The following is a 23,373-nucleotide window of genomic DNA, read 5'->3' on the forward strand; positions in this document are numbered from 1 at the left end:
CTGGGCAAATTGCTTGCCAGGGTTGAGATCATAATCCAAAGTGAAGAAAGTAAATGGTAGCACGGAGCCCGTCACAGCAGGCTCTAGAATAAAACTGTACGTTTCCCCAATCCTGACTCCAGTGTGAGAGGGAGCTGCTGGAGGTCGCCCTATGTTTGTCCTTGGTTTTGTCCCACTCCGATCACAACTGTTTTGTCCTCTCCCGGCTTCTCAGTTTGATTCTTGCTCTAACAGTTTTGTCACTTGCTTCAAAATACTCTAGGGAGGAGTACAAGTCAAAACCTCATCACCAATTCTCTGCTCCCAGTTAGCCAGGACAGCTCTTGCTATGCTTGGTTTTTCTGGTCATGTTCAATTCTCTGTACCCCAGCACATTAAATAAATCAAATAATGGAAAAGTCAGAAGGAATGCCTGAAGGAACTGACCTAATGTACTGGTGTACTGGAAGGGTATTCTCTTGGAAAAGCAAAATTTTGGAGAGCGAGTTCAAGGAGGGGAAAAAAAAATTAAAGATATTCAAGAACAGTGGGATTTACTAGAGATTACCGTGAGGGATCCATACTGGAGTTGTTTATGTAAAAGTGTAACATCCTTGAAATTCACAGATACGTAAGTCAGTGTCTCCCACCCCACCCCACCCCAGCCCCCCTTCCCAGCCCAGGCGATCTGGCCCTTAAGGAGCTGGTACCTTTGATGCTACAATCTTGTTTACATCTGCAGCGCAGGGAATTGCTTGCTTTGCTTGGACGCTCCCTCCACCCCCTTCTAATTGGAAGTAGTAATCGGAATCTAAATACAATCGCCACGGCCCACTCTTCCATTACCGCCACGACGAGGGAAAAGCCTGAAATCCACGTCTTAAATCAGCTCGGTGGTGTGCAGCCCCCCAGCACCCTGTCTCTGCGTTGCATGCCTAATGTTTTCCCTGGTGAATCTGGGCATTAATTAGTTGTTTAATAGGAGTATGACTAAAAATGTAAAAGAAGGATTAGGAGCGTGAAACGTATGTCCAGCTCCTTCCACACACTCGAGGAGGGAATGAGAATCATTCTGGATCTTCTATTTCTCCAGGAGCCATTTGCATTTCCCACCAGCTGCTCACTTCAGCTGCACTGGCGCTGGGCGAGGCGAGGACCCAAAAGCTCAGCGCGGTGTCTGCTGCAGCCGGGACTGGGGTTAACCAGGCCCGGGCGGGCCAGACTCCAGACAGAAGGGGGGCAAGGGGAACGTGAGCTTCCCGGAGACCCTCCGTCTCAGCCCTGGTCTGCAGACCTCGGAATCCTGCAAGGGGGCGGGGAAGGGGGGAGGGGAGCTGCACGCGCACAGCCGCGCGTCTCTCGCCAGCGCAGCGACCGTCCCAGTCCCCAGGTCTCTCGGCGCGTCTCGGAGTCTTCCTGTCTTTGGTCCTCTCTCTTCCCACTTCTCCGTGAGATCCCGCATCCTCGCCACCAACTGCAGACGAGGCTGTTGTACTAGGAGCACTTCTTAATCTCTATAAAATGAAAGGGGGGGAGGGGGCACATTAACCCATTACCCAGGGGGTGGGGAGGCAGCAAAAATCGTTGATAGGCAGAGATGAAAATGTCTTTCTCGAACTATGTTTTCCGGGCTGCAATGACTGGAGCTCAGTAGTAGGACTGGTCGTCGAAATCCGATTTTTGGGGGGGGGGGGGCCGCTGGGGAGGATTTCAAAAACCAGAAATAAAAATTATCAGAGACAGAGAGGAAATAAAAATTAAAAACAGCTCGTGGACGTTTCCCCCTCCTTTCTCTCCCCGTGAGCACACTGCTTTAGGTTTCCACGGGGGGTGGGGGGGACAGTTTTGAGTGTTCATGGATGTTCCAAGGAGGTGAGGAATGGCTTAAAATGTAGATCCCTCCACGGTTTTCTTCGTGGCTGAAGAGACTAACCATTTCCATAAAATGAGTCCATCTGTCGACTGTTAGCTATTTCAAAGTGAAGGGATTTAGCACTCAAAACAAATTGAGCGAGTTTGTTTGCCTGTTTTTACTGCTAACTCAAATGAATTCAAAACACGGAGTAATTCAAGAAAACACATAACATGTTTCAGACAACCCCCAAATACAGAGAAAGCCTAGCACCTGTGTGGTGACCCAAGGCTGATTTTGAACAGCAAGCTCCTTCAATGGTGCATACCTATGTAAGTCTCGCAAGTATTCCGGGCGAGTCACCCTATTTTCCTAAAATTGCGTGCATCGCTATACTGATTTAGGAAGAGCGAGTCAACTTCCAGGGGGAATTGTATTCTCCACTGAGGACCCACGAAGAGGTCTCTTTAATAGTGGGCCCAACTGAGTTTTTAGTCCTAACCGAGGCCCCCACCCCACCCCACCCCCAACCCGGGCTGTTCTCTGACACCTCTCGAAAACACACATTAACTGGACGTCCTTGGCGTTGAGGGAACTCTGTCCCATCTGCCTCGCAGAAACCTTCGCACCTGGTCCTCCAAAGCACATTGTATTTATAGCTCTTCCACCCAAATGCGGGACACAGCCAAAATATCCTGCTCGCTACCAAAATACGCGGCTTGCTCCAGTCGCGAGCCCGCAAAACCAGAGTTCAGAAGTAGGGCATACTTGGCGCGTGAGAATGGCCCCGCTAACTTCACACACTCTTGGCTTTGAGGAGCAAATGTGGACTGGAGGGAAGCTTCGTCCCCTTCCCCCACCTCCATCCCTTGCAATTTAATACCATCCTCGCCAGGAACCTTAACCTCGTCATTTTAAAAAATGAGATATCCGTGACCCAGGGTGAACTTGTTGAGTGTAGACACAGCAGAGGAAACTCTAGACGCTACGAGCGTCCGAGCCTTGTCCAGCGCAATCCCTTCGTGACCACTGCCTGGTCAGACCTTGGCCGTGCCCACCTGCGACCGCAGAGCGCCTGGTCCCACCCGCCTAGACCTCGGGCGCGGTGTGCTGGCCGCGCTGGGCCGAGCATGCTGGCCTTCGCCCGCTGCCTGGTCTGGCTCTACCGTCCTGGGTCGTGGCCCGCCCGCCTCTCCGCCTCGCACTGCACATCTTTCCAGATTTCTACTCACCCCGACTCTGTCCACCCCCACTGCCGCCCTCCTTCAGCCCCTCACTTCCCCTCCCTCCCAGGGCCTTCCCGGCTGTGACCTCCTCCCTCCCCCATGCGGGCCTGGGGAGAGGTCGCACACTCACTCTCACCCCCACACTCCGCTCGCCTCGCCCCAAACAACTCCGTGCACACCCTGTCCTTTGTTCCATTTCCTGGGCCACTTGTCCCTGTCCCCTCGTCCCACCCCGCCCTGATCTGCTCCCAGGAGTAAGATCCCGACTCCCGGCGGCCTGGGGCTCCCCACTCTGATTTCTTAGGGCTCCCAGTTTGGCGCGGATTCCTTTCTCTCCCCCTCCACCCCGTCCTCTCTTTCTGTCCTCCTTTCCACGGTGCTCCCGCGTGCTCCTGCGGCACAGTCGGCTCCTGTCTAAGCGCCCCACCGGGGCTGCCTCTCCGACTCGCGACTCCGGGGCCGGCGGCCGTGCGCGGCCCTCCCCTGCCTCGCCTCTCGGCGCCCCTGCGCGCTCCCCCCGCGCTCGCCCTAGCGCTGTGCTCGCTCCTGGATCGCACGCCGCGCAGCCGGGCTCGGCCGCCCGCCCGCGCGCCACTGTGCAGTGGAGTTTGGTGGAATCTCTGCTGACGTCACGTCACTCCCCACACGGAGTCGGAGCCGAGGGAAAGAGAGAGGGATGAGAGGGAGGGAGGGGAGAGCGAGTGCGAGACCGAGCGAGAAAGCCGGAGAGGAGCAGAAAGAAACTGCCAGTGACGGCTAGACTTCGGAGGCCCCCCGCGCACTCGTGGACTCTCTTGGCACGCACTTGGCACCCTCGGGAGCCCCGCCGTCCTCCCGGGCCCGGCTGGTGGGCGCTGGCGGTGCAGCCCGAGCCTCGGCTTGCTGGAAGCCGCCTGGGAAGCGGTGGGACGCGGAGGCAGCAGCGCGCTCCCGGTAGCTGGTAAGTGGAGGCCATCTCTCTCCCGTAGGGATGTGAGATAATGCGAGTCTGGAAATTTGTTCCACTTCGGAGAATCTTCATCGTAGGTGATTTGTGGCTCTCGGGGCTGAGTTTCCCCCACCCCAAAGTAACGCAGTTGGCAAGCAGACCTTGCAAAGCCCTGGTCCTTTCGGGCCCCAGTCGCAGACACTGGCAGTCTACGCGGTGCTGAAGTCGAGTGGGAAGCCAGACCACCGCTGGCATTGAAAACGAGGTACCTTCCCGGAAATCTCAGTGCCAGCACGGCAGGGACGAATCTTCAGGCTGAGGATTAGCATGCTCCAGATAAAGGGCCGGGGACGAAGTTTCAGCTACTGGAAGATTAGCCCCTTTCCCATTATTACCCACTGGAAACAGAGATTCCATCTTAACTGGCAGTTAGCGACCTCTTAGGCCCTAGCGAATTACCTGGGAGTCAGGCCTGGATGCCAAGCTCACACAATTACTGCGGATTATAAATCCTTTAAATTGATCACCGGTCAACTCCAGTCTTGCACTTCAGGAGATACATTTTAAATGGATGCAGGGGAGAGGGCTGTTTTTCAACCGGCGACTAAGAGAAAATTGCAACTCTAAACCTGAGAAATCCGTTCCTCCGTTCACTTGAACGTAATCATCTTTCTCTCCTAGGCAATTCAGAAAGCAAACTATAGTAGGGTGGTTTGACTATCTTTACTCTTTTTGTGCGAAAATTATGTACTACTCAGGTAAACTGAATGCAGAAAAACTTTTACTATTACGAATTAAAATAACAGAAATCCACACGAGAAAATATTTTTCTGAAAAATTAATTTGCTCTAGAGGGATTTCCTTGCATGCCTTTTAGACCATTAATCAGAATTAAAGATGCTTTAGACACAGGACCTATCATTCCAGGGGGATAATCCAGCCAAAAATCCAAATACCAATCATGGTAAAGAAACAAAACACAAAAGCAAAACAAACTGAGGGATTCTGCTGATGCAACATAAAATAAGCATGAAAGGTTCCAATAATCAAACTTTCCCTAAAAATCCAATAGCTGCTTTCATTTATGGAATGCATTGCTTTACCTCAGCAAAACTACACTCGAATGATTCAGGTGCTTTGTTCCTTAAGTTGAGCGTGTTTGTCTTCAAATGTTCCTGCAGCATCTCCAGTAATTGGTTTAAAAGAACACTTACACATGGTAAAATACAGACTGCATTAAGCTGTATTTTATTTTTCTTAAACGATTACCCACTACAAATTAATTTACTGGCTAATCGCACCAATTGACTTTATTTAAAACATATGTTCTCATGCTGTTTATTTTTAAACTTTCCATTAAGGATTTTGCTACGGGGCAGCAACGTACATGGCAGGAGAGAAATGGGAAAGGGTTTGGAATTATTAGAACGATATATTTTCCTGCAACTTCAGTCTTGTGGCAATCTCCAGAAAACTATTTTGTAAGCAAATTGTTTTGTGTCTTCAGGCTTGCCTGCCTGCCTTGCCAGTGCGGTTCCTGGTACTCCATTAGCTGTGTAGTGCTTTTGAGTGTGGTCACAATCTAAAACTCAAGTTGGCCAAAATGAGATCGCTTGGCTTATACATTCCAGCCAGGACAGAACTTCTGGGGTGAGAATAACCTCTCGTCAGGAAAAGTCCCACGTCTCAATTTGTGAGGTTAGCCATCGAAGTCAGCCCCAAAACCTGGCAGCCACATTTGTCATCACACAGGACTTGTCTTAGCAGGGCAAGTTTCAGGATCTCAGGCAGGAATTGAGGGTCCCTTTTTAAAAACTGAACTTCCCCACTTAAATCTGTCTAGTAGGCCTGGTCATTATAAGAAACACAAAATGCAGGTCTAGGGGCCCATTGAGACTGCAAAATAAATTCCGAAATCACAGGGGCATGTTGGCATGAGCAAAGAAACACGCCTTGACCTTCTTTGCCAGTCCTTGGAGCACAGCCGTGTGAGTTTCTGAAATTTTGTTTTGTGTGGCTTTGTTTGGTCTTCAGTACTGAAGCCTGTAGGGACAGCATGCAGGGGAGAATGTGTAATAATTGACTGACTTTATACTCAGCGACCCTTTATCTTCTGTATATTTCTGTCTTTAAAAATTAAAATAAAATAAAATAAAAAACTAGTTGCAGTTACCATCTGCAATGCGCTGGCTACTGGCTAATAATGCAGCCAGTTCAGACATACCAAAAAAAAAAAAAAGATTATCGAAATGATGATGACATGCAAATTTCCTCTGAAATTATCATAAGTAAACATTTGAAGTCTGGACTAATAAAATCCCATCTGTGTTACTTCATATCGAGTTAGTAGAAAGCTGTGATAATGAATTTTGTAATATCTCACGAACAGACATCTCAATCAGGGACTAATCCTGTGATTTTACTGCAGAATCACTAAATCTGGAGTCGCCAAACTGCTACTTCTGGGCCCACGGGCCCACAAGGATCGGCAGAGTCCCTGCCCGCGTCCTCGCGGGCGGTGGAGGGACCGCCTGGCAGTCCCCACCCTAGGGCCTCCACGCCACCGCGCCCCTCCTCTAGACTTCGCGACCTTGGCCCGAGGCTGGGGGCCGGGCAGCGGAAGCTGAGAAGCCGGGGCAGTGCGTCTCAGGGCAGAGCCAGGCCCTCAGCGCCCTGCCCCGCCTCTGCCCCTGCACCACCCCGGCAACGCCTGCTCCCACCCCCAGTCCTGGGCGCGCGCGAAGTGGGTCCTCGGGTCGCCGCCGCACCCACCCTGGTTAGCGTAGAGAGGGCCCGTTGCCGAGCTCCGAAGAGGTCTGCAGAGCCCAGGATTTATTTTCTTGTGTCTTTAAAGCAACCGCCGCTCTTCTCCCCACCCCATAGCCCCACCACAGCCAGCGGATCGAGCCCCGCGCCACCCACCATTCCAGCTTCGCCTGTGGCGGAGAAGGGGGCGCGCGCTGAACACTGGGTTCGCTGCGTTGTGGTTGGAAACTTGAAAACGATTTACTCGCGCGGGAGGGGGGGGGGGAGACCTGGGAGAGCAGTCCTCCACCCCCACCCTGAGGTCCTTCTCGCTCCTTCGCGGGCAGGCAGGAAGCCCTCCGCGAACGCTTGCCTCGCTCTCCTAAGTCTCGCCCCGTCTAGTCCGGCTGCTCTGCGATCTTAAATCATACTTTAGCGTAAATAAATGGCCGGGTGAGTATCTCCAGGGGAAAGTGTGGCTAAATATGGAAAAGTGAGAGACCCGAAGTTGGTACCCTCTGAAGACCCTAGGCTAAGAGCCCCTTACTTGTAGAATTCCCGAAAACCGAGGAAAAATGACGCCCAGGATTGGGGCACTTTGTCTCGGGGCGTGCTTTCACTGTTTTCCGACCGCCAACTGACGGACCGACCCCCGTGCTGGATGGTGGCCTGTGCACACATGTCCCCAAAGAAAAGAGTCCGCCTCGAACTGTGTATGGGCTGAAGTGGCCCTCGTGCTCCGACGCGCTCCCGCGTGGTGCCACGTCTTCCCAGAATTCGCTGGTTCTCCGGGCCTCGAGCCCGCGGGCCCATAGGCTGCAACTCTGGAGTCAGAGACCCCTTCCAGGTACATATTCAGAGGTCCTGGGCCTCAGACTCAAGCGGAGGTGCTGCTGGACAACCAGAGGCTGTCACTCCGAGAAACACGCCTGCAACCTCGTACCCAGTAGGCGCCTAATAGCTAGTGTAGACGTGGACCGCTCCAGAGGTCGCGCCTCAGAGCCCTGTGCGCCCGTCGGCCGCCGCCGCTCACAACTCTCCCTCTCTTCTGGTTTGCAGATAGCGGGGAATGGAGACTAACTGCCGCAAACTGGTGTCCGCGTGTGTGCAACTAGGTAAGAGCCCGCTTCTCCTGGCCGGGTCACCGGGCAGGCGACGGCGCCACGCAAGGGCGGCGAGGGGGCACCGACCCTTTGCCAAGGCCCGGGGATGATCGCCGAGGGGCCAACCCGGGCAGGAAAGCCATCAGGACCTGGACGCCCGCGGCCTCTCCGCGTCCGGGGGCGGTGGACCAGGTGGCAGCGGTGTCCGGCGCGCCCAAGGCCCTGATGCCCTTCTCCCAGCTGCAGGCGCCGGCAGCCGGCAGGCGCGCAGACTCCGCAGCCCAGCGCGGGGCTGCCACAGGTTCCAGGGTATGGAAGTGCCGCTAGCCCTTTCCTCTAACTGGGTCTTTGCTCTTTGTCCCTTTCTTCTCCGTCCTGCCTCGTCCACCACCCCCACCCCCAACCTTGTCCCCGGCTCCTTTCGGCCGCTCTCCCGGGCGTCCTTCTCCACCGCACGTGGGGCGGGCGCGGGCGCGGCCCAGGCGTGCAGCCCGCGGCCATTGAATGCCTCTTCTCCAAAGACTCCGAAATCCAAAAGGTCGAGTTCACAGACTCTCCCGAGAGCCGCAAAGAGGCAGCCAGCAGCAAGCTCTTCCCGCGGCAGCATCCCGGCGCCAATGGTAAGGCCGGGGAGGGAAGCTCAGGCCGCGCGCTGGGCAGCCGCCCCCGAGACTCTGGGCCTCAGGGGAAGCGCACGCAGACGAGGCCGCCAGCTTCCGCGCGCCTTCGGCTTGAACTTGGACGCCTGGCCTCTGGGTGGGACGGGAAGCAGCCGTCCCGGGGACAGTAATTCCTTTCCCCCAAATTATATTGCACTCCTGAGACCCAGCGCCTCTCCCTCTGGCTCTCTCCCTGTGGTCTGGTCCCCGGCGCACGCCCCAGCCTACCTCTTGCGCCTCCAGCCGGCGTACAAAAGTGGTCCAACAGCGACCTCTGTCGCTCACCGTGGCCCACTGCGCGCAGTACCACCGGGGTCCTCCCGGACCCTTGGGCTCTCAGCCCTACGCCCCACCCAGCCTTGCGGTGCGTAGTTGTGCTGGCGGGAGGCGAGCCCTGGAGAGTTGTTTTGGCGAAGGTGCGCCTCTGCGGGTTGAGGGCGCCGAGAGGGTGGAGGAGGGGGAGGGGCGGTGGTGCTGACGCTAGGGTGGAATGGAGTGTGCTCCCCTGTTGACGCGAACCTGCGCCTGTTGTGCTGCTGCTCGCCAGGTCTCGGGTTGTGCCGGCGTCGTTGCTTGATTGGCTGTTTTCACCTTGGACGAATCGGGGCCATTGCTGTAAAAAGCCTGCAGGCTTGTATAAAAAGTTAAAGCATCCCCAACCCACTGTGTGGGCCTTTGGTGGATTGACACTTGTGCTTTAGTGGGGTGTGTGTGTTGGGGGTGGGGTGTGTGTGTGTGTGTGTGCGCTCGCGCGCGCGTAAGAGATGGAGGTGGGGTGGGGCGAGGGAAGCCTTTCTTTGGGAATACGTGAAAAACTCCAACGCGCCGTTTCTCTTCGGGGTTTCCAGGTTCCCTCCTAAGTAAGTGCCTAGCCTTAGGAGGTTGTTGACCTTTGATAGCTGAGGAGATAACGCCCCCCACAGCCTTCGGGCCCCTAACCCCCTCCTTCCGGATTAAAGTGCAAGGATACAGCTGTACCGGCTATCGGAGGGCGGCGGTTTGCTCCCCCATCCTCCGCCCAGTACACAAACTGCGTTACTAAAAAGAAAAACAAAGGCCCCGAATTCTGGCTTCCCCGTGAATCCGAGAGAAAAACGTCGTTTGTTGATCGAAAATGGCTAAAGCGACGTGGAGGCTCACCGCCCGCGGGTCGTCCTGCTGGGCCGGTTAAACGCTCACTTGTCTGGGATTAACCCCGTGGAGTTAACTGGGGGCAAAGCAGAGATAACGTCGGGTGATTTCTGTCATTAAGATTGCGTTAAATTCTTCTTCTGTTTGATAATCGGTCGTAAAAATAAATTATTAGACTGGAGAATGTTTGAGATATGGTTAAAAATCAAGAGTAGCGAAGACTCCCGGGGAGAACGCTTGGGACGGGCTCGGCCCGAGCTCCTGGTGGCCGAGGGCAGCTCCCCTAGTATGGCTTCGCACGGGGCGGGCCCAGGCTGCTGCTGCTCCCCGATCTGGGAGCCGGGGAGAGGCGAGGGGCCCCCTCCCCGCACCGGACAGTCGGAGCACAGGAGGCCGCCCCCGAGAGCTCGGCGGGGGCATGGGGAGAAGCCCAGGGTAGAATGGAGGCAGCCTAGGTGGGCAGGAAGGAAGCGGCCGCGAGGAGTCCTGTCCCCGCCGGTCACGCTGGGCGTTCGCTTTGCATGAGTAGCCAAGACCGGACGGAAGAAGCGATTGTCTGCAGTACCTCCAGGCCCGCATTATTTTCGTGCGCGCGAGCGGCTCGTTCCCCCTGTGCTGACAACACCTTTTCTCTATCTTGTGAACCAGAGAGAAAAACGGGTGTCCAGGCCAGCTTAACGCCGCGGGTTAAGAGGCGGGCGCTGGGATGGGAAGAAATGCTGAAGATCTTGGTCTTACTGGCTTTGGGAGAGCTGGCAGACTAGTCGCACGGGAGGGCAAAGCTGTAGCACTCAGAGGGGAGCTGGCCAGAACACCCTTTGCTGACTACCGGTTAATTCAGGGACCCTGTAACCCTTTGACCGTGGCCTGGTTTTAAGGCAAAACGGTTTATCTGCTGTGGGTCCCCATCCCCCCCCCCAATTTTTCTTTGCTTGTAACAACGAAAATGCTTACAAGAGGTGCTGTGTTTGGAGAAATGATAGTGATGTTGTATTATCCATGGATACGGAATAGTGATGTCCTATTATTGACACTCTCCTACCCTTCCCCCTTGCCCCCAAACGACCTTGTCCTTTTTAAAGGCCAAAAATCAGTAGAAGAGGACCGTGTCTGCTCCCCTACTCAGCCAAGTCCCCTTCCCCTTCCGACTCACTAGGCGGACCCTCCTCCCTACCACCACCCCTAGGCTGGCACAAACCCCTAAATGGGAGGGAGCTTGGGGCGACGATGGAGAGAGGGTTTTCAGAGGAATGGCGAGCGGAGAGAGAAGAAAAGTTAGCAAGCTAAGTGGCTACACCCAGGAAACAAGGCATTAAGCGCCCAGAACAGAGGCCCAGCGCTCTTCTTGCTCTAGGAGTCCAGCAAGGATTCTCAATTTTTGTGGAATTTAAAAAAAAAAAAAAAAGGCCTTGACCCTCCCCTATCTGTGACTCTAAAAGTTGGGGGCGGCGCCTCTGGGTTCAGGGCTGAAAGCGGACAGTGCAGTAGCCCCTTAGACCCCGCGGCCCGGCCCTGCATCCTGGCAGGGGTCTCTGGTACTCCGGTACTCGGCCCGGCCTCCCCCAGCAACGCCACTCCCTGGAAATCACTTTAACAAAATGCCGAGTGACAGTGTTCAACTCCCATCTCAGGGGTGCGCTGGCTGGCCCTCGCTGGGAGCACCTTGTCACCTTCCGAGGACCCGGGTTAACTCCAGCCTCCTCGGCGTCCGCAGCCACCACCCTCCCCACAGTCATTCGATCTGCAAATGTTTGCCAAGCACATAGTACGTGGACTCCTAATGTAACCCCCCCCCCAAAGCAAATAATGAAGCTACTTTAAAGCTAACACAGATACCAGCGACATCAGCACCGTCTCTAGCAAAATGCAAAATGGTGGTGCGCGGGCACGGCTCTCCTGGCCCTGAACCCTTGAGGGTGGCCAGAAAGAAGGTGATGGCTAAGAGAGCAGAGGGCTCTGACATTGGCCAGGAGCAAAGGGCATGCGTTTGGCAAAAGGGCCAGGATGCTGGAGGGAAAAAAAGAGGGGAGTTGAGTAAAGAAAGTTGTCCATTTTCTGTTCTCCAACCCCACCCTCCCCTCGCCGCCATCACACCTGCAGTTTACCGGCTGAAGCTACCTGTAGGCTTCGCACGCTCTCCCCAGCAGGCGAGATTGTACCCGTGGTCCAAAGGGGGTCATTCCCTCGGAGCCCGCCCGCCAAGGCGGTCTCTATCGGTCCCGCTCCTCTCTACCGACACGCCGCTGCGTGCGCAAAGTTTCCTAGGGCTGCGCGGGCTGCTGTTTCACGCCGCCGGCTGTTAATACATGCAGCAGTGGTTAGAGCGACTCGGGGGAAAAGGAAATGTATAACGAAAGCTTATTCGTGAGCAGGAATATACTAATGGAACAATCTGATGTCTTCTTAATCCTATGTAAAAAGCTTTGTCGTCTTCCTAATATTGACTGAATGGGTAATTAATGGCTCTTCATCTAGGCGAATACCCAATAATCCAAGAGAGGCAAAAGACAACAAGCCCAAGGTAGAAGACAAAAGGCCCAACTGCAGTCGCATCCCCACCCCCAGGCTCTCCCACTGGGAAAGTTTTCTCCCGCAGCAGTGAAAGAAGTGGAAGAATGTGGCCAACCATTTCAGAGCTAGACTTAACCACAGCACCTGGCCACTCAGCTCCAGTCTCCATTTCTCCCTCCTTCTGCTCTGACGTTCTCCCTAACACTTCTAGGATGCCTCCTCTCACCCCTCCACTGGGATCCTCACCAGCACCTTTCCCCATAAGACTCACATCTTTCACTTGGGGAAATGAATGAATAATAGGGAGCACATGAGATCCCCCCCCCCCAAGGCTCAGCCACAGATCCCTGATCCAAGAGGAGTCTCCTTTCTTTCACCATCCAATGCACAGAGTCCATGAGGACTTGGGCTGGTTGGGAGGGGGACATTAACGGAAAGACTGAGAGCGTGGGTGAAAGAGTGACCACAAGCGATGGAGTCAACTTCTTTGTGAGGATTTGACACGAAGAGTGCCCAAGATTCTCCAAGCATGTTTTTAACAGGCTGACATTTTAATTTAAACCTTTAGAAGTAATATATTACCTGGGTTACTACAATGAGGTGGGTTCCCTTTTTTTTTTTCTTTTTGTCAGCTGACAGCTTTTAAAATATTATTTCGCTAGGGAAATAAAAGCTTCATCTCAGATTATAGGTGGGTATTTTTGGATTTATGTGATTTATGGTCACCATGACAACTAATGCTGAATGTTAGCTACCAGCATGTCTGGGAGAGAGAAAACAGAAAGAAAGAAGAGCAAGAGAAGTAGAAAAGGGAGATGTACATGAGCTGGAGAGAAGAAAAGGAGAAAGAGAGCAGTAATTTTATCCAACTGTTGGTTTTCTTTTTTTTTTAGTGACTTCAGTTATCCCATTGCCACTTTCTTCCCTTTGAGCTTGGATATCTATGTTTATCTGTGTGTGTGTGAATGGTGTGTGTGTCCCTCTTTCCATGTTTGCACTACACCATTCTCTCTTACTTAGTTACATGAATAGTTGCTTTTCAGAGATTAAATGAACACTTCGATGAGCGCCTAGTAAATCTGCAGGCCCCCCCCCCCCGCCCCGCGCAAATGAGAGCAGGCATTAAGGACTTGCTGCTTTAGCGATTCTAGTCCTTCTCGCTTTCTCTTCCTATACTTCCCAGTGCCCTTGGATGATCCCTCCCCCAACCAGTGATGCCAAACCTCCAGAGTTTGAGTGAGCAGAGCTTATGGGACAGAAACATGGGCACCATTTGCAAAGATCAGTGTATCTACAGACTTCCGATTTTGAAAAGATCCACCCCTTTTAACAAACCAGCACTTTTAAAAATTCCATTTGGGGAATGGGAAAAAATCAGCCACAGCAACGTTTTGGACGTCTGGGACGGTTTTGTGGCTATGGGGACCATTTTCCAGCTTGGTTTGCCGTGCAAAGAAAAGCCAGGCAGTGGAAAGAGGGGAGGAAGGGCTACTGCTGGGCAGGGTGCAAGGTCTCCACCTGACCTCTGAGCTTTACACACACACACACACACACACACACAAACTCACTCACTCACGCTCACGTCCAACACGTGACTGGGAGCTGAGTCGGGGCGGTCTTCGTCCTTGAGCTGGCCTGGGCCTGGGAGGACACCTGCCCCTCCATGGCCTGACAGCTCAGGGAGACCTCTAATTGAGCCATCTTCTGGATGAACTCAGAGGACAGATTCTTTCCAAAAGTGGGGATCGCTTGGTTGGGTCCCAGCCCAGAGCCAGTTTAACATTGCAACCTAACCCAGCGCTCCCCGCGATGGCCAGAGGCACTTTGCAACTAACACTAAAGAGTGTGAAATTAAATAAGACTTTAAGGCTGGTCATAGGTGGCAAATATGAGCTAAAACCTGACCCCACGTCATGCACATTTCCTTCCTGGAGGGTCTTTCTTTGAAAGAACAACCTATTAAAGCCAATTGAGAGTACACACCATGTCTCCTAGACTCAAAACCTCAACACTGGGCTTCCTTTCCTTGGCCACGTAGACCGAGGAGCACAGACCACACTCATCTAGTCCCGGCTGGAGTGAAAGTTTCCCAGGTGCAGTCTCCGTGCTTTTTAGAACCAACCCAGAAGAATCCAGCCGGAGGTCATAGAAGCGCTGTATTCAAAAAATGCATACACTTTCTTGACTTCCAACCTCTTTCCTCACCTCTGCCACCCCTACCTGTGCTCAGATCTTGTGTAGATTAAATCTCCCAAATTGCCTGGCACCGTAACAGAATTTTCATTTACAAGCGTGTCTTGGTCTCCCTAACCTAGGCTTCACATGGGTGTTCTCCTGCCAACCTCCAGGGTCCTCACTTGGAGCTGGGCAAGAAGGTAAAGTGATGATGAGATTAGGAAAAGGTGGAAACTCTGGCTGGAAAAAATGCAAAGAAAATCCTCATTTTGAGTCAGCTGTTTAGAGAGCTGGGGGGATAGGTAAAGAGATTGGGAATCCATATATTCGGCTGTATATAGTTTTTACTTTAACCAGCATTCTCTAGCTGTTTTGTCTCTGTTTTTCTCTAAATTTCAATGGATCCATACAATTTAAGATTCCTTATTAGTTTGGGCTTCTAGGCTGCCGGCAGATTAGCAGCACTTCCAACATTACCCATACTTTGGCATCATGAGGAGCTGTCACTTACTCTTGGGTTTTTCACCCACTTTGGAGGCTGGGTGTGTATCATACATGTGTATTTGCCATGGGGAAAGCTCCATCAGTCAGGCAGAACCGCCAGAATTTAAATCAAAATGAGAGATGGGCTTAGAAATCTACATGGCTCTGCCGCGTTTCTCAGCTTTCCAGAGTAAAGACTCAAAAAAACACCCCAAGCTTCCATAATAGCCTTGCAGTTCCAGGTTTCAGTCTTGAAGAAACCAGGAAAGTGGTCTGGTCACTACAGATGGGAATTTTTATCCTTGATGTGATGGCGTCTCCTGAAATGAAGCTTTAAGGGGCACAGTATTGTGGGCACTTACAGCTATGGCTGAGGTTTAAAAGAAGAAACTAGAATATGATTAGTAAACACTTTGGGCAGAAAAGAGCTGAATTCGTATTGACTTAGTTATAGGTCATCCATCGGCTGGCAGTGCAATGGGAGGAAATATTTACTTTACACATATACTTTATGATCTTGGGGGAATTAGAGGAAATTCAATAAGAAAAACGGCTAGAAACATTTAAAACCCTTATTTAAAAGACTTAAGCAAATTAGAGTCTTATCAGATTAAAAACCACTACAAATCTAAGTGCATTGTCTTCCGTGAAATGCTGTGGGGTCTGGAAGAGAGATTCTCTGCCAAATCTCAGGGATAAAATGCGTCATTTAAGCGCCAGATAATGAGCAGAATGTAAATTAATTTAACCTTCTTTACCAATAGGCTGCTGGTGTAATATGTATAATTTAGTGATAAGATTTCAGGACCTAATATAGCTGGATGTATCAGCCTTGGCTAATGCAGACCTGTCACATAGGGACGTGCTCTGCTCTGAGCAGGTGTGTATGGGGGTGGGGGGTGGGGAATGGAGTAAAGTGGAATAAAAGGTTAAACCCAGAAACACCAATTTAAACTTTATGAGGAAGAAAGTTCTCCCATTAGTTAATTTCTTCTTAAAGTGACTAGATGTTGGTGGGCAGCAAGTGAAAAACCATTCTCATTTGGTTCCTCAGACTGCTCTCAAGTGTACCTAAACTGGGAAAGGAATTGTGGATAGGATTTTGGGGGAGCAGGGCGGAGGGGCAGGGTAAGGGGACATGTAGGTTGTAAACATATTTGGAATCTGCTTCACCCTTGCAAACTAAGTAAGTTTCCCAATCTTGAGAACAAGGACAAGGATGGAGTTTTCTGCAGATACCTCGTACTGCTGTTGCAAATCATTGACTGTAATGTCAAACAAATAACACAGTCAGGGATGATAACACTAACTCCACAATACAGCGATCACCAATGCCGAAACCCAGAGATTAGCCTGTGCTCTCCCCGCGGACCTCAGCTGGAGGACAAAAGGTCTTTCAAAAATTATTTCAAATACCTTTGGCTTTCTTTCATTTCTTTGGAAATTAAATTTCCGTGAGAATCGGGCTGTAGTGAGCCAACGTCCCCCAAGGTGATTTGTTGTTGTTGTTGTTTCATGTAAATGAATAAGGCTTTGCTTTTCCTAGCTGAGTGCTCCACTAAGCTTTTCCCTGTAGCCCACACCCTACGGCTTCTGCCTGCTTGGACTTTTAACGATTCAAGACAGCCTTGAGCTCCCCAGGAAAAGAAAATGACTGTTAAAAATTATCCTTGAAATTGGTTATTTGGCAACATTCTTAATTGTATGGAAATTCATTAAAGCATATTTTATATATAATTAGCTCAAGGTTGTTGATTCTGCAGGCTTTATGGATTTGAATCTGATTGATAATAAAGTAAACAAGAGAGTCAAATTTAAAGCGTGGCTCTCCCGGGTTAGGACGAGCTTAATACAGTGTACAAGGAATTTGAAAGATCTAGGATATGTGTCTTAATCAACGTTAAGTAGAATGGATAAGCTTTCAGCATTTTGAAAACGCTGGGTTAGGGTTTCCATTCTATTGTGTGTTTTCTGTCTGGGGACTAATAAGCATTACAGAAGACGTGATCTGAAGCGACTTTTATTATTGTATAAATCCAGACTGAACCACCAAACAGTTGTTCGTTTAAAGTCAAGGTAATTTTCTTTTGACGGGTCCATTTGCTTCTCGATTTCTAATTTATTAGCCTGCCTTTTTAGGGCTCTGTCTTCTTCGCAATTAAACTAAAACTTTTTCAGACCAGCGCAGCATTCACTTGACAGACTGTTTGGAAAATTTAAATCGGAGAGGTGATTTGATTTTTTTTTTAATTTTCTAGTTTTAAGTAGCAGCTCTCCTTTCTATATGGGGGAGAGGGAGGGAGCTCTCAATTGGAAATGGATGAAGGGAGACACAAAGGGGGGGGTGGTGGTGGTGGTGGTGGTGGAGGCGGTGGCTTGTTGACTCCTGTACCTTTCAGCCCTCGATCTTTCCGCTCCCTTCTTCCTAGCCCGTTAATCCTAGCCTCATCTCTGCATCTCCCTGTCCGAACTAAAAGTCGGATCACCTTTGGTCGGGCGGGAGTAGAATTCCCGAGACCTTGCCCGTGTAGACCCGGTGGGCACCACGAGCGATTAGTCCGGCCCCTCTCTGCTGATAGGCGCAGATGGGACAGTCCCTCCGGCGCGGCTCTGGGCCTGCTGATTGGTGCGAAGCCACGTCAGTCGGGCCCGGCGAAGGGTCTGGGAGGAGGTGGAGGCGGAGAGGGCTGGGGAGGGCCGCGACCGAGTGACGTCTCGGCACCAGGAAGCCCGCCTCTGGTTTTAAGATGTTAGGCCCACAGGGAAGCGTGGAGCCGCAGATGTGGTCCGTCGCTCGCCCGGGTGCCTGGAGCTGAGCTGCGGCGGGGCAGGGCTCCAGCTCGACGCCGAGGGGGTGTGCGTGTGCGCCCTGCGGAGGGTGCGCTCCGAGGCCCGCGACGCCGCCGCCGCCGCCGCCGGCGCGGGGAATCTAATATCAGCTACCTGTCCCTGTCACTCTTGACACTTCGCCGTCAGGGCTGCGCGCGGGGGGCGGGCAGAGCGCGACCGGCGTTAGCTTTCCTTATTGGAGGGGTACGTGGGGGAGGGAGGGTGGGGAGAAGGGGGTCTCGACCCACTCGCCTTTCGCTTCGGAGCTTGGAAGCCGGCTCCCTAAGGACGCTGAGAGCGCTGCCCTCCCGGCCACATCCCCATGTCTCCGTTCGCCCGCTGACTTTCGGCCGCCGGACTTTTTCGCCGGAGCCTTCCGGAGGAGACGGGGGCGGCTTGGCTCAAGGACTCGGCGGGGGTTGCGTCCCCTGGCTCTGCCCGCGGCCGCCACCGCCGGGAAACTCCGCGCCTAAAGCGCGACCCAGAGCGGGCAGCGGCGGCCACGGGGGCTCGGCGGGGCGGCAGCCCAGGACTCGGCAGGGCTGCGCGCTGCCTCGTCCATGAACTGCATGAAAGGCCCGCTGCACTTGGAGCACCGAGCAGCGGGGACCAAGCTGTCGGCCGCCTCCTCATCTTCCTCCTGTCACCATCCCCCTCCGACAGCCATGGCTTCGGTCCTGGCTCCTGGTCAGCCCCGCTCCCTGGACGCCTCCAAGCACAGGCTGGAGGTGCACACCATCTCCGACACCTCCAGCCCCGAGGCCGCAGGTAAGGCGCCGCGCCGCCCCGCGGACACTCCGGCTCAGCCGCCCGGCGCCGCCCGGCCCGTCTCGCCCCCGAGGAAGTCGGGCCCCTCCTGGGGTAGGCGTGGCGGGAGTGGTCGTTCCGCTCGTCCTCCGCAGAACTTCCGGGAGCTCGGGTTCTGCCGACCCCGCGTGCGTTCCGTCCGCCCGCGATCGGCCTGGCGCGAGTGGGCGCGAGCGGCGCCAGCAGTTCTGCCTCCCTCTCAGTTCCCACCCTCGCCTCCCTTCTATTTCCTGGGTCACAACTGCCCAGCATCGCGATCGGAGCACGCTCAGAGGCCGCCCCGCTTCTGCCACTGCTCTCGGTTCAGCTTGCTGATCTGGGGAGCTCCGCTCGTTAGAAAAGTATTTGGAAAACTACTTGGAAATGCCGTCCGCACAGAGGCATTTTTCTTTTCCCTCTTCTTCTTCTTTTTTTAATCTAAGGAACTGGCGAGTTTGGGGGAATCCCAAACATCTACTTTTCCCAGCCTTCCCAAACCACAGCGAAATCTGAGCTTTCAACGAGGGGGGTCTGTAGCGCGTGTGCGTGTCCCGGGAGATTTGGTGTGTGCTCAGAGGTATATAAATACACTTGAAAGCGCAGGCCGTAAAAATGAACGTGCCGCCGCAGAGCGATAAACATGTAAATAAAACGTGCGGCGCTGGGGGAGGGGAGAGACGGGGCGCACACACCCACTCTTCCTTCTGCGCGCCCCGCAGGCGCCGCGCTCCGCGGCCTGGGCTGGCGCGCGCGCGCTCGGGCCGCTCTGCCCGCTCTGCCGGAGGCGCCGGCGCTGGGGCCGGCTGGGGTTGGTGGGTTTCAGGTGGGCGTGCTGATGGGAACCTTGGTGTGTTTCATTTTCAGAGAAAGACAAGAGCCAGCAGGGGAAGAATGAGGACGTGGGCGCCGAGGACCCGTCCAAGAAGAAGCGGCAACGGCGGCAGAGAACTCACTTTACCAGCCAGCAGCTGCAGGAGCTGGAGGCCACTTTCCAGAGGAACCGCTACCCGGACATGTCCACGCGCGAGGAAATCGCCGTGTGGACCAACCTTACAGAAGCCCGAGTCCGGGTAGGAGGCACCACGGAGCCTGGGAGGGCTGGCGGGAGGGCGTTGTGGAGGTGCAGGCCGTGTAGACCAAGGAGTGCTTGTGGAAGGCAGCGCCGCCCGGGAGCAGCCTTGCCAAGGCAGAAGGCCTCGCGGCGGCCGGGATGACGAAGTGGCGGCTCCCCCTTCTGAGGCCGAGCTGGCAGCCTGGCGCAGGCGGCCGGAGCAGCCCCAGCTCGGCGCCCCGCGCTCCCGCGAGCTCCGAAACTGGGCCGCACCGGCATTCCTCCGCAGAGGGCATTGTGTTCTCGGCTTGCAGTCGCCAGACGATCGCTAATAAAATCCCTCCCAGGCCGGGAGCCTCCAACAGGCTCCGACCTGTGCGTTTTTAACAAGGAAAACCCACCAGAGACGCCCTAGGGTTACCCCTCCCTGCAAACTTTAGCGCCCAACCTGGCGCAACTCAGGAAGTCCAGGGCTTCTTGATTTCGCGCTCCTTCCATGCTTTTTGGGTCCCCCCCACCCCAGACATTTAGGTCTCTCCTATACCGTATTCGCTGGTTTTGTGATCTCTGGAAGCAAAGTTTCAGTACACAACTATTCTGCTGGTTATGTCGAAAGGAAAAGGAGAAAAAAAGACTTTTCGGTTTGGTTTATTTATCTTCTCTCAAGAGTTGAACTCTTTGGAGACTGATATGTGCACCCCCTCCTCCTAACAATAATAAGTTTTATAAAAAGCGCTTACCTTAACTTTGTAGCAAATCTGTACTTTATGGATTGGCAAAAAAAAAAAAAAAAACTTAAATAAATGACCCCGTAGTAACATCCTAGTTTATGTTCGTCGGTGGAAAATTCCAAATTTGTTTGGATTCTGGAAGTGGAAAACAGAACAAAGCAGCATCCAGAGGTGTTGCTGTTTAAAAATAAAAGCTCTCTCGGTGGAAAAACGAAGCCCCCAGTTAGAGCAAGAGAAGCAAAAAGGAAAAAAAAGAAGAAAAGAAAAAAATAGGCAACAACGATGATGAATAAAGAAGGAAATGTGTTTCCAAAGCAGAAAGAACTGCCTCTGAGCGGCGTTTGTGCAGAGTTATGAGGCTATGCTGGTGGATAAAAGAGCCAGACTGAAGATGGAGATGGTTTTAGTTTAACCGCCCAGAGCCAGCGCGGGGGCCAGGGCCGTGTGGCTTTTCGCAAGGTCAGTCTTTCATTCGCTTCCCGAGCATCGGAGGCACGGGCCTTGCACGTACTCTTCTGCCGGGGCAAAGTTTAGACAGCCTAGGATGGAGATGGCAAGTGATTAAAATAAAGATACAATCCGTGGGCTTTCTGAAATCCTTCAGAAAAGCCCTTCCACCCCACCAGAATTTCTGCAGCCCTCCCCCCTCCCCCCCACTCCGCACCCCCCGCCGCCCACCCCTCACCCCTTTCCTGCAGTCGGCACGCTGGGCTCTGGCTCCCTCCAGCTGCCTCCTTCCAGCGCGGCTGCTCATCCAGCCAAGTGGGAGTGAGGCGTGCTTTTTATAGCAGTCGGGTGCAAAGAGGAAGGGGGATAAAAAGGAAATCGAGAATGAAAGGAAAAAAGGGGGAAAAAAAAAAAGCGGATTAGGCGGCTGGGCCCGGCGGAGATGTGTAATGTGAAACATCACCGGTGTCAGCTCGAGAGATCTCGGGCCAGGCCCCGCTCCAATACACAAAAGCCGCCGTCTGGGGCGACCGGCGGGCCGTTGTGGATTGAGAGCAGGGTTGTGGCGGGGCCACCGGACGCGGGTGGGGGCTTGGCTGGCCCGGGCGGCCGCTTACGGAGCCAAACCACGGGTCCGGGCCCTTTCGGAACATCGCCAGGCGCGACGGCCTGGCCTGAGGTGGGCGGAGGGGGATGAGGAAGGTAGCAGTGGACCGATCAGTCCGGGGCTCCCGGGGCTCTACATTCCAAGCTCGTGGAGTTTAAGGAGGAGGTGATCTTTTTGCTTTTTATTTGGTTGTTTTTCTAGACGAGCCAGGGTGTCGAAGCCAGACCCCTGTCCAAGGAGCACACTGCGAGGGGGGGGGGGGGGGACAGTGGCGGTCCAGAAGGGGAGGGAAGAGCTGTTGTGTGGGGGAGAGAGAGAGAGAGAGAGAGAGAGAGAGGTCTTCTGGTGGTCCTCCCAGCCCCTTGTTCTCATCGCTGAGTCTGTGGCTTTGGAGTGGAAGCGAGTTTGTAAGGTAGCCGGTGAAGAGCTGGGCGGAAAGCCGGCCGTTCCTCGTTTATTTTGCAAAGTGTTTTTGGACACGAAGCAGGGTCTGGGTGAGTGATCAAGCGGCCCGCAGGCCGCCGGGCGACCGACTGGGGTTTGTGGCGCAGCTCAGAGCCCAGGCTCACAGGCCAGAACCGGCCCCGCCTGTCGCGCCCGGCGGAGGCGCAGGGCTGGCGAGCGAGGGCTGGCCGGGGCAGCTTGGGTGGGGGGGCGGCGCAGAGAAGCAGGGCAGCGCCTCAGGGTCACGGGGGTGCGCGATCCAGGTTTGACTAATCGGCGCTGTGGCATCTGTTTTGCTCCCTTGCCCCCCACCGCCCTCAGGTTTGGTTCAAGAATCGCCGGGCCAAGTGGAGAAAGAGGGAGCGCAACCAGCAGGCCGAGCTGTGCAAGAATGGCTTTGGGCCGCAGTTCAACGGGCTGATGCAGCCCTATGACGACATGTACCCGGGCTATTCCTACAACAACTGGGCCGCCAAGGGCCTCACGTCGGCCTCGCTGTCCACCAAGAGTTTCCCTTTCTTCAACTCTATGAATGTCAACCCCCTGTCGTCTCAGAGCATGTTCTCCCCGCCCAACTCCATCTCGTCCATGAGTATGTCGTCCAGCATGGTGCCCTCGGCCGTGACGGGAGTCCCGGGCTCCAGCCTCAACAGCCTGAACAACTTGAACAACCTGAGCAGCCCGTCGCTGAATTCCGCGGTGCCCACGCCCGCCTGTCCTTACGCGCCGCCGACTCCTCCGTACGTGTACAGGGACACGTGTAACTCGAGCCTGGCCAGCCTGAGACTGAAAGCTAAGCAGCACTCCAGCTTCGGCTACGCCAGCGTGCAAAACCCAGCGTCCAACCTGAGCGCCTGCCAGTACGCGGTGGATCGGCCCGTGTGAGCCGAGCCCGCAGCGCCGGGATGCTAGGACCGCGCGCCGCGCGCTGACGACTCAGCCCGTGAAAGACTGGGAATTACGCTAGAAGGCCGTGGGCACTAAAGAAAGGGAGCGCAAGAGAAGATATAATGAGAAAAGGAAACCACTGAATTAGAGAGAGAGGGGGAGAGAGAGCGCTCCTTTGATTTCAAAGGAATGTCCTCACTGTCTGCTATCTTTGACTACAAGTATTTCCAACAGTTGCAAGGACACACACACACACACACACACAAACAAGTATCTGACTGGATATGACATTTTAACATAACTATAAGCTTGTTATTTTTTAAGTTTAGCATTGTTAACATTAAAATGACTGAAAGGATGTATATATATCGAAATGTCAAATTAATTTTATAAAAGCAGTTGTTAGTAATATCACAACAGTGTTTTTAAAGGTTAGGCTTTAAAATAAAGCATGTTATACCGAAGCGATTAGGATTTTTCGCTTGCGAGCAAGGGAATGTATATACTAAATGCCACACTGTATGTTTCTAACATATTATTATTATAAAAAATGTGTGAATATCAGTTTTAGAATAGTTTCTCTGGTGGATGCAATGATGTTTCTGAAACTGCTATGTACAACCTACCCTGTGTATAACATTTCGTACAATATTATTGTTTTACTTTTCAGCAAATATGAAAAAAATGTGTTTTATTTCATGGGAGTAAAATATACTGCATACAAATCGGTCTGGATTCTTTCTGCTCTCCTCTGTCACCTGGACAGGGCGTCTCAGCCACTGCCTCCTAAACAAACCA

The 23,373-nt window shown here is 53.4% G+C and overlaps 1 protein-coding gene and 1 long non-coding RNA gene across 6 annotated transcripts; one reads left to right on the forward strand and one right to left on the reverse strand.

The window, feature by feature from the left end:
- Positions 1-3,554: 3,554 nt before the first annotated feature.
- PITX2 (paired like homeodomain 2) lies at positions 3,555-23,300 on the forward strand. 5 transcript variants are annotated; one of them, XM_017347346.4, is made up of 4 exons: positions 3,555-3,997; positions 7,790-7,845; positions 19,272-19,477; positions 22,009-23,300. In XM_017347346.4, the coding sequence occupies exons 2-4, from the start codon at positions 7,800-7,802 to the stop codon at positions 22,570-22,572; spliced, it is 816 nt and encodes a 271-aa protein (XP_017202835.1). In that variant the 5' UTR covers positions 3,555-3,997; positions 7,790-7,799; the 3' UTR covers positions 22,573-23,300. The 5 variants fall into 5 exon arrangements, with proteins under 5 accessions (XP_017202835.1, XP_089158714.1, XP_017202834.1 ...); XM_089302588.1 differs by having other exon boundaries at positions 3,591-3,997; positions 7,790-8,453; XM_017347345.4 differs by lacking the exons at positions 3,555-3,997; positions 7,790-7,845 and adding an exon at positions 17,563-18,389.
- On the reverse strand, positions 20,091-21,239 carry LOC138843512 (uncharacterized). Its single transcript, XR_011378307.2, has 2 exons — positions 20,875-21,239; positions 20,091-20,728 (listed from the first exon to the last, which is right to left on the reverse strand). It is a non-coding gene; the product is annotated as an uncharacterized LOC138843512 (long non-coding RNA).
- Positions 23,301-23,373: the final 73 nt, after the last annotated feature.

This window comes from Oryctolagus cuniculus, chromosome 8 (genome assembly GCF_051225735.1).
Source record: "Oryctolagus cuniculus isolate XC-2025 breed Fujian yellow rabbit chromosome 8, ASM5122573v1, whole genome shotgun sequence".
NCBI lineage: Eukaryota > Metazoa > Chordata > Mammalia > Lagomorpha > Leporidae > Oryctolagus > Oryctolagus cuniculus.

Excerpts from the sequence above, each read along its gene's own strand:
- PITX2 (XM_017347345.4), top strand. The coding sequence starts at position 18,182 with ATGAACTGCATGAAAGGCCCGCTGCACTTGGAGCACCGAGCAGCGGGG. Across the intron at positions 18,390-19,271 it reads CTCCAGCCCCGAGGCCGCAG|AGAAAGACAAGAGCCAGCAG; the intron begins GTAAGGCGCCGC and ends TTTCATTTTCAG. Across the intron at positions 19,478-22,008 it reads TTACAGAAGCCCGAGTCCGG|GTTTGGTTCAAGAATCGCCG; the intron begins GTAGGAGGCACC and ends CACCGCCCTCAG.